The sequence below is a fragment of the Eulemur rufifrons genome, chromosome 8 (assembly GCF_041146395.1).
Source record: "Eulemur rufifrons isolate Redbay chromosome 8, OSU_ERuf_1, whole genome shotgun sequence".
In the NCBI taxonomy this organism is placed as follows: Eukaryota; Metazoa; Chordata; class Mammalia; order Primates; family Lemuridae; genus Eulemur; species Eulemur rufifrons.
The window spans coordinates 78,457,903-78,473,739 of record NC_090990.1 but is presented as its reverse complement, the minus strand read 5'-3'; the positions used below and the strand labels follow the sequence as shown (position 1 = coordinate 78,473,739).

Sequence of the window (15,837 nt, the reverse complement as noted above, 5' to 3'; positions counted from 1 at the left end):
ATAGTTATCATTAATGTTTAATAATGCCACATCTTTTTTTTATATTTACTTCAAATTCCTAATATCAAACTGAACAGTATTTCAGGGGAAATTATGATGAAATAAAAATGAATGCATGGTATACTTGTTAACATATACAGAATTCATATTAGACTCTATGACAGGCTTGAGCTACTCTAGGAAAAGAACACATTGCAAGCAGCCATTTCATATTAAACCTTTTATTAAAACTGAGTCTTTACAACACTGTCATGTTCCACAGTCATATATTTTTAAAAAATTCTATATGCAATTATTGGCACACAAATTTAAGAACATGATTATAACTAAGCTAAATCTTTCTCTATATCGGTATATCGATAGATACATATATATCTATCACATAGATAGATATATATCTCCAAATTCATATCAATGACCTGGAATACCTGAGTTTTCAATTTGTTGGTTTTCCAGATAGTAAAAAAACACTTCTCATCCACTTTATAAAGGACATGGCATATCCAGAAAGAATAACTTTGGTTGATAGATGCTGTTCCCCAAAGATCAACAGAAGGGGACCTTGACAGGATTAAGGTTTATCTTCAGAGTCTTCTTCCAAGGGGAGGTCGGTCTGTGATGTAAGGAATGATTCCCACGTAGCAAGGCACTGCATAATGGAAACACACCATGAGGTGATCAACAGTAGTTCCCTTTCAGTGTAAGAGGATTAATAAATCCTGACATATCTGTTCCTATAGCAATCTGCCCTAGTCCTCTCTCCCATCAGCTTGCCAGAATCCTTGCCATTTTCTATGTATTTTAATTCTTAATGGAGGAATTATTGCTAAATAAGGGGAAAACATTAACAGTGAAAAGATTAGCATGAATTAGTGTGCTGAAATAATCCACTATTATTCCATTGTCAAGAAAGAAATCAGAGTTCTAAGTTTTAGAGAAAAAGATGGATCCACGTGGATCTGAGAAGTAGGCGTAGGCATCTAGACAGAGGACGACGAAACATGCATGCTGCAGTTAGAGCTGAATCCCACTGCACAGTGTGAGCTTGGGAAAGTTGCTTAACCTTCATTATAGTTTACTCAACTATAAATTAGGATGATGATAGTACCTGCCATGAGGGCAACTGTGAAAATTAAATTTATTTAATCTGTATAAATCTCTATGCACAATGCCTAGCACAAAGTAAGTGCTCAAAATGTTAGCAAGCATTATGATGGTCTGATGAGACTGGCTGGTAAGACTTGGTCATTAACGTGACACAGGAAATGAAACAGGTTAGGAAGGGTTTGGACGTGGGGACACACAAATGTAAATGTGGCCTATTCGATTTTGCCTAGGGCTGATCCTCTTAATAGACTAGTCTCAAGTTTCTGTATGAGGTTTATCTACAGCATATTTTAATAGTCTGTACATATTTAGAATTCTTCTAAAACATTTATATGTATATTCAATCTAAGCTACAATTATCTAAGAAAGAAATTATTCTTTTTTTCAAATGTGGATAGGCTGCTATATACATGTCTGTTTCTATATAGTATACTCCAAAGCTGGACTAATTAGCACTGTTTTACTTGCCTAAATTGCTTTCATATCACTTATTTTGCCTCTAATCCTTTTACAGCTTTAATGTGTTCATTGCTAACAACCAATACTAAATGAGTGATCAGAGATTTCTCAGACCCTATAAAAACTCAAATGTTCTAGGCTCCCAAATTATAAGTGTGTGCATTCCAAAAAGTATACATGAATATATATATATATATATATGTGTACATATATACACACAATTTTTTTCAAACTGAAGGTTTACAATATGGGAAATATTATGCAAAATCAAGTTTTTATAAAGGTTATGCACAGTTACTTAATTCTGAGATAGTCCCTGAGAGCTTAGGAAACTAATAATAGAGGCAGAAGATGTATATTTGCATGAAAAAAGTAAAAAACACTGTTGAAAGACCTAATTGTCAAATAAACAAAAAAGATACTGGGTAAAATAGTATTTATTTTGCAATATATTTATTTTGAAGGCCAGGCTTTGATTAATGCAGATCTCATTAGAATGGTCAAGTCCATTAAGACTTTAAGAAATATTTTTACTTTTAAAAGCTTTAGTAGGTACTGGGAGCCAGGTACAATACAAGAAGCATAGGCACTGTTATGAATACAGCTGAGACTTGCTTTTCTCCTCCAGTAAGTTACTAACTTTCTGATATTCTACTTCTTCAGAAATATAATAATAATAACCTATCTCATAGGGATGGAGAAATAAGATAGGAGTAGGTGAGGAATGGGCAGGGAGGAGAGAGAGGGTTAGGTAGCTACTACAAGAACCAGCAGGTAAGAGTGACCTCCTCTTGCCACAGGAGAAGAAACCAGATGTTGTTAAGTGTACCTAGATATCTATACCCATTAAAGAGCATAAACAATAAATACTTCATTTAGTATATTTTTCAATTTTTGGACCCCAAGTAATCTATACGTGATTTCAAGGGTAGAGGGATGGGCATAAAAATCCGTTCACTCAATAAATATTTTTGAGTTCTTACTATATGCCAGGCATTAAGATAGGTATTAAGAAACAGCCCTTGACCTCATAGAAATTATGATTTACCATGAAACACAAGTAAAGCAAATATAATTACCTACAGAATCTATGACATTCCAGAGTATGATGGGAGTAAACAGTAGCTAATCTAAGTTAGACTAGTGTGCTAACTAATGTTTCTGAGTGGAAGTGATCACTGGGTTGAGACTGAAAGATGAGCAGAAGGTAAGCTCCATAAATCTCTGCATGTTTGTGGAAGGGCAACATGAAAAAGAAAGTACAGTGATCAGGAACTCGGGCCCAGGACTTCTGTTGCTAACCACAATGGTTTAACAGGTACAGGACAGGCTCTTCTGCCTAAATCAATCAATCAATCAATCAGGCAGACACAAATTATACGAAACAATGGTTTTCAATACCCTGGACAACAGGCAACAAAGGAGACTGATCCTGGAGAAGAGAATCAAATGAGGTGAGTTTTATGATTATCCCACCATTAGGGGCTGAATTTTGTTCCCCAAAAGTCATATGTTGAAACTCCCAATAACTTAGAATGTGACTGTAGTTGGATATGAGGCCTTTAAAGAGGAAATTAAGGTAAAAGAAGGTTATATGGGTGAGCCCTAATCTAATCTGACTGGTATTCCTTACAAGAGGAGATTTGAACATGTAAGAAACACCAGAGATGTGAACAAAAACGAAAGACCATGTGAGGACACAGCAAGGTGGTGGTCATCTACAAGCCCAGGAGAGAAAGCTTAGAAAAAACCACTCTGCTGATACCTTGATCTTGGACTTCTAGCCTCTGTAACTGTGAGAAGATAAATTTCTGTTGTTTAATCCACCCAATCTCTGGTATTCTGTTATGACATCCCTACCAAACTAACATATCAGCTCACTGGCGTAAGATAATTTCCAGGCCACGGTGAAGGGAGAGTGAACTTAGATATCACCTGGCTGACTCCGTGAGTCGAAGGGATGGAGCTAAGAGTAAGGGGAAAATGCAGTTGGAGTTCATAGTCCAGAGTACCAGGGAAGAGAGAGGTGCATAGAGAGAAAACTCTGAAAATGAAACCACGTAAAACTGTTTATTAATCCAAAAGAAGGCAAAAAGAGGAAAATAGGAACAATGAACAGATGGGACAAATAAACAACAAACAGCAAGATAATAGACTCATGCCTGAACATATCAATAATGAATTTAAAAGTCTACAGATAGCCCAATAAAAGATGTGGATTATCTATTGAATAGATTCATCTGTATTCTGCTTAAATTTCTTACAAACACTTTAAATATAAGAACATAAATAGGTTAGAATTAAAAGGATGAAAAAATATATACTATGAAACACATGTCAAAAGAAAATGTAGAATGGCTACATTAATAACAGACAAAGTAGATTTCAGAGCAAAGATCATTATCAGAGATAAGGAAGATCATTTCATAATTATAAAAGGGTCAATTCATCTAGAGGACATAATTTAAAATGTTCTACATGATAGAGTTTCAAAATACATGATACAAAAACTGACAGAAATGCAAAGAGAAAGACAAACACACAATTATAATTGATTCTTTCCATTCTTGATATCCCTCTTTCAAGAATTAATAGACCATGTGAACACAAAGTCAGCAACGATATAGAGGATTTGAACCACACTATTCTCAAGTTGACCTAATTGATGTCTATAGAACAAAAGCAGAATACACACTTCCTTTCATATACACATACATTTGTCAAAACAGACAATATTCTGGGCCATACAAGAAGTCTCAATAAGTTTTAAAAGGTCTGGTCACATTAAGTACATTCTCTAATCATAATGGAATTAAACTAAAAATCAGTAATAGAAAGATATCTGAAAAATACCCAAATACTTGAAATATAAAAGGGATAATTATAAATAGCCTCTATATCAAAGAAGAAAAAAAATAAAAAAATGGAAATTAGAAAGTATTTTGAACTGAATGAAAATGACAACATATTATATTAAAGATTTTGGTACACTGAGTGGTACAATGGATCATGGAGACTCAGATGTGGGGAGGCTGGAAGGGGAGCGAGAGAAGAAAAACTACCTATTGGGTACAATCTACAGTATTTGACACACTTGAAGCTCTGACTGGGGTGGGCAAAGGCAATATATGTAACCTAAACATTTGTACTCCTGTAATATGTTGAAATAATAATAAAAAAAATTAAAAAAATAAATATAAATAAATAAAAAATAAAAATTCAAGTTTGATAATGTCAAAAAGTAAACTTGTTTTTTCTTGTTAAAAAAAAAAAAACCTAGACATCACCACTATACAATTCATCTATGTAACCAAAAACTTGTACTCTAAGTCTATTGAAATACATAAAAAATTTCTTGGTATGCTACTAAAGTAGTACATAGAGAGAAATATATAGCACTACATGCCTACATTGGAAAAAAGATCTCAAATCAATGACTTTGGTTTCTACCTTGAAAACTAAAAAAGAACATATAAAACCCCAAATAAGCAAGAAAAAAAAAAACCAAAAAAACCCAGAAAGGATCATAGTGGGAATCAATGAAAGAGAAAAAAAAAATAAGGAAAAATCAATAAACCTAAATGTTGAATCTTTAAGGAAATTAATAACATTTTTAGCCATAATATCATAAAGAAAGAGACAAGACACAAATTACCAAGGGTCAAGAACGAGAGCGTAGCATAGGTTCAGCTTCTATTGAAAGAAAAAAGGAATAGTATGAAGAACTTTATGCCTATAGATTTAACAACATAGATGAAATGACCAATTCCTTAAAAGAAATATACACCAAAACTTACTCCAGAAGAAAAAGGTAACCCAGACGGATCTGAATATGTAGTTAAATATCTTCCCACAGAAACAAAGAACACTCTAGACTAAGAAGTCTGCATAGGTGAATTCCATCAAACATTTAAGGAAGAAATCATACTAATTCTACACATTCCAGAAAACTGAAGATATAAGAATGCTTTCCAACAAACCAAAACCAAAGACGTTACAAGAGAAGAAAACTACAGACGAATATTCCTCAAAAACACAGAAGAAAAAATCCTATAAATTTTAGCAAACCAAATCTAGCAATCAATATTAAGAATTATGCATCATGACCAAATGCAGCGTATCCTAGAAATGCAAGATTGGGTTAACATTCAAATATCAATCAACTGACTATATTAAGTGCAATATCATCTCAATAGACAGAAAAAGCATTTGTCAAATTCCAATGTGCATTCCTTTTTTCAAAAAAGTAGCAAATTAGGAATAGAATTTCTATCATCTGAGGAATATTAAAAAAAACTACAGTTAACATCATAAATGGACATACAATAAATACTAGTTGTTATTAGTATTTTACTGAATTTGAATGTCAAGAAGAAAAAATATTCACTAATCTCTTTTACCAAATTTTGAGTATAAAAAAGAAGGAAATACAAAAATACCAAAAAGTAACTTTTAAAAATATATAGACAATGTTTATAAAACAGAAAACTATTAACTGGGTTGGGAGGGCTGATAGAAAATGATAGAAAACAAAACCATATTTCACATTTGGGGAGAGCCCTCTGTTTGCCTTGCAACCTTCTTTCTGCTGGAGCTCTCTGGTCTCTTCTCTGCAAATCTGTACACAATCTAGTATCTGTTAACCCTGAAGAGCAGCTCAAGGCAATTACTGCTTTCTGAAGATAACATATCTTTTTGATAACTATGAAAAATTATCAATTAAATAAACTTCTGAATGTTCTCAAGGTAGAATTCCAAATGAAATTTTGAGCAGTCTGCTTTATTTAGAATATCCATCAAATAAATGATGCAAATTGTGCCAAAGATGGCATTAGTCCTCAGGTGAGCAAACTTCTGTCACTGTCATTGTTTGCTTCACCTATGTTAGTTTAATAAAAGTATAAGTAAGGTATTCAGTAGCCATTCATGCTGATTAATGTTGTGAATTAACATTTTCATTTCTAAAGAAACTCCTACAAGAACACTGAAACATGGTAAAAGACACAAATCAGCTATTTAACTATCTCCTTACCATCTTCCATACTAGAAGCAGAAAAAAAGATTTATATATTTTGAAATATAGAGCATTATAGAACAATTAACATAGAATAGCAACAGAAATAATGTTAATTGCTATATATTGATATGAATACTTGGTCAGAAATTATAACGACTACTTTATATAGCACCTTCTTAAACCTCATAATGACTCTTATGAATCCTTCTTTACAGATGAGAAAGCTGAGGCTCAAATGGCTTAAGTAAGTACGTTTATGATATTATGGATCTCGTAAGTGGTACATCCAGTATTTATTCATCAATACATGGCGAATAATCAACCTCCTGAATACTACCAGGGGACATTTAATAAGTCACTGGCCATCAGAACGAGATGCCTTTCTTTTACATAGTAGAAGCAGAGCAATTTAGAAGGGGAGCTGGGTAAGGATGTAAGACTGCAGGGGCATCAGTCTGATCAAATTTCCGGAAAAAGTATACACAAAAGTTGAGAGTATAGAAATTGATTTCCTCATACCTCATGGAAATTTTCTATGTATTTCCAGGAGCACATATATGCTTTGAAGATGACTGAGTCAATACACTCCAGACATATGCTAAGTGCTCAGAAAATATAGATGACTGTAGAGGAATATATTAAACAACTGATGCTAAGATGCTGGTCATCACAAAAACTGTATTTTTCTATCTGAACACTAATCAAATGACATACTGGTTTCTATTGTTCTCTAAACTTCTTAATGTTAAGTTTTGCTCTAAACACCTGATCCTCATTCAAGTTGCTGAATAGTAAGGTTTCTGGATCTGCAAAGCTGAGGATTTGACCTTGAACTATGTAGCTCTTGATACTACCAGATCTCTTTTGGAATCTTGAAAGCAAATTTTTTACCAAATAAATATGTTAACTGCCCTTCCCACCAATGTTTAATAGTCATCTGAGTTACCTGATATCTTGCACATATATCAAGTTAATGTACATAAATTTTTTTAAAAACAATAAAAAGATGATCTTTAAAGCTTCTTAAATCCCTTTACTTTCTTGCTTTCTTTTGAGTATGAAGACCTAAGTAAAATTCAAGAAATGGATTGTTTATACCACATTAACAATTTAGTTCAGTGCATATCTACTGTGCGCAGGATTGTGGTAATTGGGATATAAAGAATCATTAAAACAACAACCAAAAAAATCTCAAAACCTAATGTGAGACTTGCTTATAATTATAAATTATCTATTTTTAAAGGGTGCTTTTTTTTGTTATTTGGTTTTGCATTGCTATCAAGCAATTAGTTTTTTTTTTCTACTTTTAAATCAATACAATTTGTGAAGAAAGCTAGTATCTATCAAAATTAGAGTAACAATTGAAAATACTCAGCATCACTGCTGGTCTGACCTTTAATAGTGCTGATCAGTTCATTCTAGCTTTGGATTCTCATATTATCACAGGAGAATCAACAACACCATAAGCTCCACTTTCATTTCAGTAAGGTGTCATTTTCCATACGTATTATTTCATACAACAATACTCTGATGAAATCAGGTAATTTCATTTTACAATTAAGACAATGGATTCTCAGAGTGCTATGTTTTTCCCAGTGCTCGGTATGAAACCATAGCGAGTATCTCCTTGTCACTGCAGGAAGAGAAAGCTGATAAATATGCTACACATGCCAGGATGTGAGGTGACCAGAAAGCAAGTTTATCACAAATCCTCATTAATTGAGAATCCAGTGCACGTTTTCCCTAGGTGGCTCCAGTTTATATATAGCCAAAGGCCAAAACTGCAGCTTTTCTTTGAGGGCAGAACTCAGAAAAAGAGTCATCACAGTTAGGAAAGTGAGCCAGAGCTGGGGAAAACAGACCCAACAGGTAAACAAAACCCTTTTGTTCCTAAGCACATGCTTAAAACCTTTTCAAATACACAATACATAAAGACAGGATACGTAGAAAAGTAAGTTTTAATTTCAAAACTAAAAATTAGTTTTGAAAATAAATCTCTTGCTGCTTCAGTGAAGGTGGTGATAACATTTTGCATTACAAGAGATTATAAATGTCTCTTCTGTTCTCATAAGTAGGTAGTAATCGACAAGCAGATGTGGCCAAATTTCCTAAAGAGTAAATGGTGACAATAATGGTGTTTCTGTTGATACAATACAGCTTCCAATGGAAGCTTCCACATTTAAGAATCAATATTTTCTCAAGCTTGTGGCATATGAGGAGGTTTTGTTACCATACTGTGATTTTAGGCAAATATCTTTACTTCTCTGGGCTTGTTTACCTATTCACAGAACAAGGGGCTTGGACTATGTACGTTCGTTAAGTTTCATCCCAGTACTAAAATTGAAGGTTTCCAAAGGCTAACTGTTGCACACAAAAAGTTAGCTAATGAGATCACATACAATTTACAAACATGCTTTGCTCTGCTTGGGTTGATCCACTGTGGAATGCAGCAAATAAAATTTGGCTGGGCGCAGTGGCTCACACCTGTAATCCTAGCATTTTGGGAAGCCGAGGAAGGAGGAGTACTTGAGGCTGGGAGTTCAAGACCAGCCTAGGCAACAATGAAACCCCATCTCTACAAAAATTAAAAAAAAAAAAAAAAAATTAGTTGGGCTTGGTGGCCCATGCCTTTCATCCCAGCTACTTGAAAGGCTGAGGCAGACAGATGGCTTAAGCCCAGGAGTTTGAAGTTGCAGTAAGCTATGATGATGCCACTGCACCATTGTAACCTGGACAATAGAGCAAGACCTAGACTCAAAAAAAAAAAAAAAAAAAAGAAAGAAAAAGAAAAAAAAAATGAAACAAAATTTTACTTCTCCCCCCAGCATTTGGTATTTATAATTATCATTATACATAATTTCCAAAGATAACATTCATAAAAATATGAGAAATACTTTCAATCACCACTATAGCTGCTATTACAACTAGTAGCCTATTAATACATTGAAGACTTATGTGCTAGAAAATGAGTGCTTTTCTTTCTTTTTTTCTTTCTTTCTATCTCTCTCTCTCTCTTTCTTTCGTCTATTTAGCAGTAGATGTAAATAGGCAATTTCTACATGGGCAATTTCAGGTTGCAAGTAAAATTAGTGGCTTAAGGCATATGCTGGTCAACATTCTTGGAAAGAAATCTATGAGTATGAAAGCTTAAAAACTATTTTTGGTAACTCACTGGAACTTTGCTTCTAAGACTTTTCTTTCATGTATGCCATTACACACACACGTAATACATGTATATGTACATACATTTATATTTTAGTACACAAATTTGTGAACTAGGTACTATTATTTTTAGCACTTTATATTAATAGATGAGGATACTGAAGCTCACTGAGATAAAGAAAAGTCCTCAAGGTCGCTTAGTTCAAAGTCAGCAGTTATGCCTGTCTCCTAGCCACCAAGTGATAATACCAAAGTAATATCTGATATGTCTAGAGGTAATGGTGCCAACCTGTGCATGGAAACAGCTAACAGAAAATTCAGTTTCATCCAAATTATTACCTAAGTAAAAAGCAATAAAATACGATCTATATATCTCTATGGCAATGAAGTAAAATAACTATAAATTTGCCTAATAACATGATATCTATTATTATAGAATGTGATAAAAGCCAAATCTTACCATATATTTCTTTTAAAAACAGAAATTCCCATATTAAAGCAAAAGTGTTGTGCTTCTTTTTTTCCCCTCTTATCTAAAAGTACCTTTTAGAGAGTACTATAACTGCATCTCTCAATAAATAAGGGCAAGTATGACTGAGTGTCCTCTAAGTATTTTGGACACAGACAATATCATCGACATTTGCGGCAACATTGAAACTCAAATTTGTAATAATTTCTACACTAGGCCAGTTTTATCACAATATTATTTAACATCTATAAAAATTATATGTTATGCCAAAAATGAGGGCAACAATTGTATAACATTTTAGTAATTGCTTCTTTTCATCTAAACTTAAGATCTGAAATACTAATGAAAACTTTCAGAAGATACATATTTTGAAATTCTGAAATATAATCAATCCAGAAAGAAATTAGAGATAATGTTTCCAGGGAAAAGCAACTTTTGTTATTTTGCATGTAGCTTAAAATTATTCATTAAATTTCATTTTTTGGAAAAGTCTAAATTCAGTTTCTGAGAATCATCTGCCAATTTGTAATTTTAGAAATATCAATAACTTTAAAATAACAAGATTTGCATATGTTTCTAAAAATTACTTTTATACACCTTGCAAGAATGTAAGTGATAAGTCTGCATTTGTAAATATTGCAAATACTTAAATGACTACAACAGAGTTAATACAAGAGGACTCATTAACTACAAACGCCATCTTGTGGTCAATTTTTTATTATTCTGTAGTGTTATTCTGTAGATTCCTAACTCAAGATCTGACAGATGGAGCCTTAGATATTTATTCCATTTCTCTCGTTTTTACACATGGCAAAATTGGGGCTCCAGAATCATAATATATTGGAAATCTTTGTAAGAGGAACTTAAAACAAGAACCAAATTCAAATTCATATCCTGCCTACCCATATTTTTTTTCTGTACCCCATCATCATTGCTGTTGACTTACAATAAGCCAATTACATGAAGTTTGTCCAGTTTAATACTAGACACTTCAAACATCAAGCTAATCTGTTTTGGTTTAACTGTATACTGACTACACAGAAGAGCACATGTATCTCTGGATTACTGGAAAATTTATCAAGGCACAACTATGATGTTTAAGCACATTATTTTAAAGCATTGGTATAACCTTGGTATAACTTCCCATTTCACATGTAAGCTCAACTTCTTTGCATAGTTAATAGAGAAATAATCGTATTAGAGAATATAGGAGATTGTGAGAATATTTTTAATAGGAGTTTTTAAGAAAGCAGAAACCTGCAAAACAACAAAAATCTTTAAGACATATCTGAGACATAATAAAAGAGGTCCACAGCTACGTGGAAACATGAGCTATGACTTTTAAATATTTAATTCAGAATAGAAATCATTTATCAAACAACAAAACTGTTAAGTAGATAATAATTTAGAATTCTAAAAATGAAAAGTATGCAATTTCAAGGTTTCCTTAAAAGTAAATAAAAATCAAACTCTGATGCATTTAAACTTAATTCTTTCACTGATTGTGTTTTATATACTTTATATAATGCTTTAATATTAAATATATTATAAACTTTTAGATGAGAAAGGATCCTACCTCTATTAAGTCTAAGATATAAACAAACTCTTAAAAACCAGAAGAATTTTATAGCAGTGCTTCTCAAACTCTGGCAAAGAACAATTGTTTTTTTCTTTCAATCTGCTAAGGACCATTAAGTGGTCCTACTGACCATGCAGTTCATGCCACATGTAAATCACTACAAAAGCTGGACAATATCTATTGTTCCATAGCATTCAACAAGTCAAGTCTACTAATCACCTACTTGGATGTCACAGCAATGTCTAATTGCTAAAGAGGATGCTAATTACTTTCAATTTCTGAACTGCCTCTGTAATAACTTATGAGATGGGCACCAGTCTACCCTTTAAGAAGCATTACTTTAGAGATCAACATAATTACCTAAGGTTTCCCAAACCATGTTTGGTGGAATACTAATACTGCATACCACTATACAATTACATACATGTAACAAAATTAAACTTATATACCCTAAATCTATTAAAATTAAAAAAGGGGGAAAAAGAAAATTGGTTGTGTAAAGAAAGTTTCCTATTAGACTCTAAACTCCATGAAGTCAGAATATATAATTTTAACCACTGCACCCTATTCATTTATTATTTGTTACATTATTTTGTTATGCTTATTTACTTACGTTGTGAACAATACCTGCTCAAGAATAGTAAAACTTCATGTACCTAACTAACACATACCAACTAAAATTTATAGTTGTCTATTTGAACATAAAATTTATGCATGAGCCCTGAAAAAAGCATTTAAAAAGCAAATTCAAAGTGATATTATGAAGTATTTGACTTCTTTAAAAGAATAAAGTGGCTAAATGGTTTGGGGTGGGGGGACGAAACACTGAGATCTAGTCAAGGAAATTATTATGTTTCAGATTCACAAACCATATAAGTACATAAAATACTCTGAGGACATTTTTAGTAAATACACCTGCTTAATTTAATTACGACTTTGCTCTCTATTTTTTTTTGTCAGAAGTGTCTTCTAACATGACTCTCATAAAACTTAAATTTTGATAAAAGCAGATTTCAAAGAGGTCATCAAAATAAATACCTAGTAAATAAACTGATCTCTAAAAAGTATACTATTATTCTACATGCTAAAGATTATCTTATGCAAAATGTACAAAGATTCCTGAAGAATGAAGCTAGTTAGATTTACCTCTTGGAATACGAAAGCAGGACCTTGTTAATAACATACAGGATAGTATTTACCTTCTTATTTGCTATGGTAGGGGAATACTCATCTATAGACCAATAAAAAGCTGCATCAAATTATTTAGACATAAGCTCAAAAGTTAGTTGGCTATAGCAAAACAGTCTTTTAAGCCATGTGGAATTGGAAACTCCTAAAGAGTTTCTCAGAAACATGCGATGGTGCATTGCCAACCTTCTCCAACAGAGTGAAAACAGTATAACCTAGATGGAAGGCACCTGGCTATCAAGTTGCTCTGCTTGGTGATAGCTAAAGTAAACTCAGTGCAAGAAAATGATTGTAAGATCATCTAGGTTCCCAAATATACAATAATTAGAGCCCCAGGGACTTCCTCTGACATTTGTAATAGTCAATTTAAAAATGTTTTTATGAAATATCTTAAATGTAGATGTTTCTAAGCTCAACTTATAATTCTTGCTTCTTGACTTACCCAAAATTTCTGGGTAACAATTTGTCAAACTGAGAAGGCAGTTTCTGGATGGTGTCTATGGTAGCTAATCTCCAAAGACATCCTAGGATTATATAAGGTTATTCTATCTCTGTGAATCTTGCTCTGATCATTTTTATTGTGTATCTTTAGATTCTATTTGAAATAAGAACTGATTGCTCAACAAAAAATGATTTCCATGGAATATATGGTAAAAATGGAGGATGAGATTAATCATTAAATAATCAATAATGTTGGTCTCTTCATTAGATAAACAAGAAAAAAAGCCCTGGATATTCAATGGATTGTCATTTATTGGCATTAAGAAAATGCAAAGTGGGTGTTTTCCTTTTGCTGATGGTGACCATCCCTGAATGAACCGGATGATCCATAGAAAAGTAGTGTGATATAGGCTAACGATTTCCTAATCCGTTCAGGCTTCCAATGACTGCCTCCCAGTGGATAGGACAGTAGACAATGCGGACACAAGGATCTAATGGATTAGAAAATTGAACTGGTACAGAAATGGCTAGACTCAGTAAATTTCTAAGCCTTTTAGCCTCCCACGCTGGTGTGTTTGCTTTGCAGGAAATCTACACTACCCATATGGGAATCTATTGATTTTAGGGTGCCTAACGTAGTTCTGAAGCATTCTTGACATGGTTCCAAAGATACAGTCTGCTCTTTTTTGAAGAGCTGTTTTAGCACTATCAGGAAATCTGTCTTCCTGGGTCCTAGGGTTTAGGTCAGGGTTTAGTAACTGTTAGGAGGCATGATTGTAAACAGAAATGCACCTTGATATGGATTAAAAAAATCCCTGTCTGAGATAACTTTGGATTACTCTAACTCTAGTCAACTTCTTAATTTTTATAAGGAAAGGGCGTTTAACTTTAAATAAGGTATCTTTTTACTTATATTCATCCTAGGATATGTGCGGGGAGTTAACTACGCTCCCCGCAAAGAGGTTGCTCGGGTCCCTCAGGCAGGGGTCATCGCAAAGGATGAAAAGTTAGGAAACAGAAATAAAAAATAATATGCAGAGCCAAAGATATAGTTTATAAAGTAAAGAGTTATGAAGATAGACAAAGGAGGGTGTCTGGATGATTACATCTCTTCCCACGGAAATACAACAAAGACTGAACTTTTACACAGGTACTTACAGGGCAGATACAGATTCTTGGTTGTCAATGGTAACGGGATTTACTTAATAATAGGTAGTTTGGTTTAGGGTCAAAGTATTCTAAAAGGCTAGTACAGATCCTTTATCTAACTCTAGGTGAACACTGGGTTACAAAAATCTTCTTAGGGCAAACTTCTAAGTTTTATGATAAGGCTATTACTTCAGCAAAAACAGAGACATCTTGGCTCCGGTCATTGTGTATTAGAACAGAGATTTCAGAAGTCAACATGAGCTGTGCCTTATGCTAATTACTTTAATCGCATGGTTCCGTCTGGGCCCGGCTTGGGCAGTAGCATATCTGTTTGATCAGCTCTTAGCATATCTATTTGATCAGCTCTCACTAGAGCGGCCTGTCTTTGTTGATCAGCTCTGGCAACCTATGGCTCTAGGCAGGACCTGCTTTGTCTTTCAAAACAGGTGAGAGCCATAACCAGATTGCAGTGTCGCCTTGGAAAGCAACTGCTACTGACCATTGAGATGCCCTCCTGAGGCAAGGCAGATTTTGATATACGAATTAATACGTTTACATTTTCCTTTAAGGCAAAACCTCCCTTGACTTCTGAAATCATATCTGTCTCTAAAAATACAGGGGGCATTTCTATAAATCAGTATTCTTAGGCTCAACAGATATGGCCAACATAAAAAAGAATTAATGATTCAATACAGATTATCTATTATGCTTCTGTCCCAACATTTTGAAAGAAAATGCAAATATTACCTGTCATTCCTTAGGCTCAAAACTATGCTAACCAACAATGTGGGTAAATCTTCTATGACTTCCATTCTTTCCTCTCCAAGATAGGCTATTCACAAAGAATGGAGCAGTATTAGGTGATTGTGTACAGTGTGTATTAAAAATTACAGAGGAGGTTAACTACTTTGGAAACACGTGTCATTGTTCTAGTATTCCCAAAAACCTTCTCTGGAGCACAAAATAAGTGACACAAAATAAGTAAACGTGTATTTTTGTGATGACACATTCAGAAAGCACCATGCCTCATAATTCTCTGAATTCTTAGGGAGGGGGGAAGAAAGAGCCATGCAGAAAAATTAACATTAATATCTTAACCTTAAAATAAATTATTTTTCTATAACTATATTTAAACACATCACTCCCTAGAAGAAAGGGTTATGGCTGCTCTTTATTTCTTCTTTACACATTAGTGTACTTTGCTTTTGTTGATGTTATTGTTTGTTTTCAAGGAGCCTGAATTAATTCCATAACCACAAAAATAAG

General features: G+C 33.5%; 1 protein-coding gene across 3 annotated transcripts in view; it reads right to left on the bottom strand.

Annotated features, from left to right (window-relative positions):
- Positions 1 to 206: 206 nt before the first annotated feature.
- SNX7 (sorting nexin 7) overlaps positions 207 to 15,837 on the bottom strand; it is a 97,852-nt gene continuing 82,221 nt past the window's right edge. For 2 of the 3 annotated variants that reach the window (XM_069478265.1, XM_069478266.1), the window contains one exon: positions 207 to 649. In XM_069478265.1, coding sequence (XP_069334366.1) covers positions 572 to 649 — 78 coding nt within the window. In that variant the 3' untranslated portion in view covers positions 207 to 571. The remainder of the gene's footprint in view (positions 650 to 15,837) is intronic. The other variant, XM_069478267.1, reaches the window with a different exon arrangement.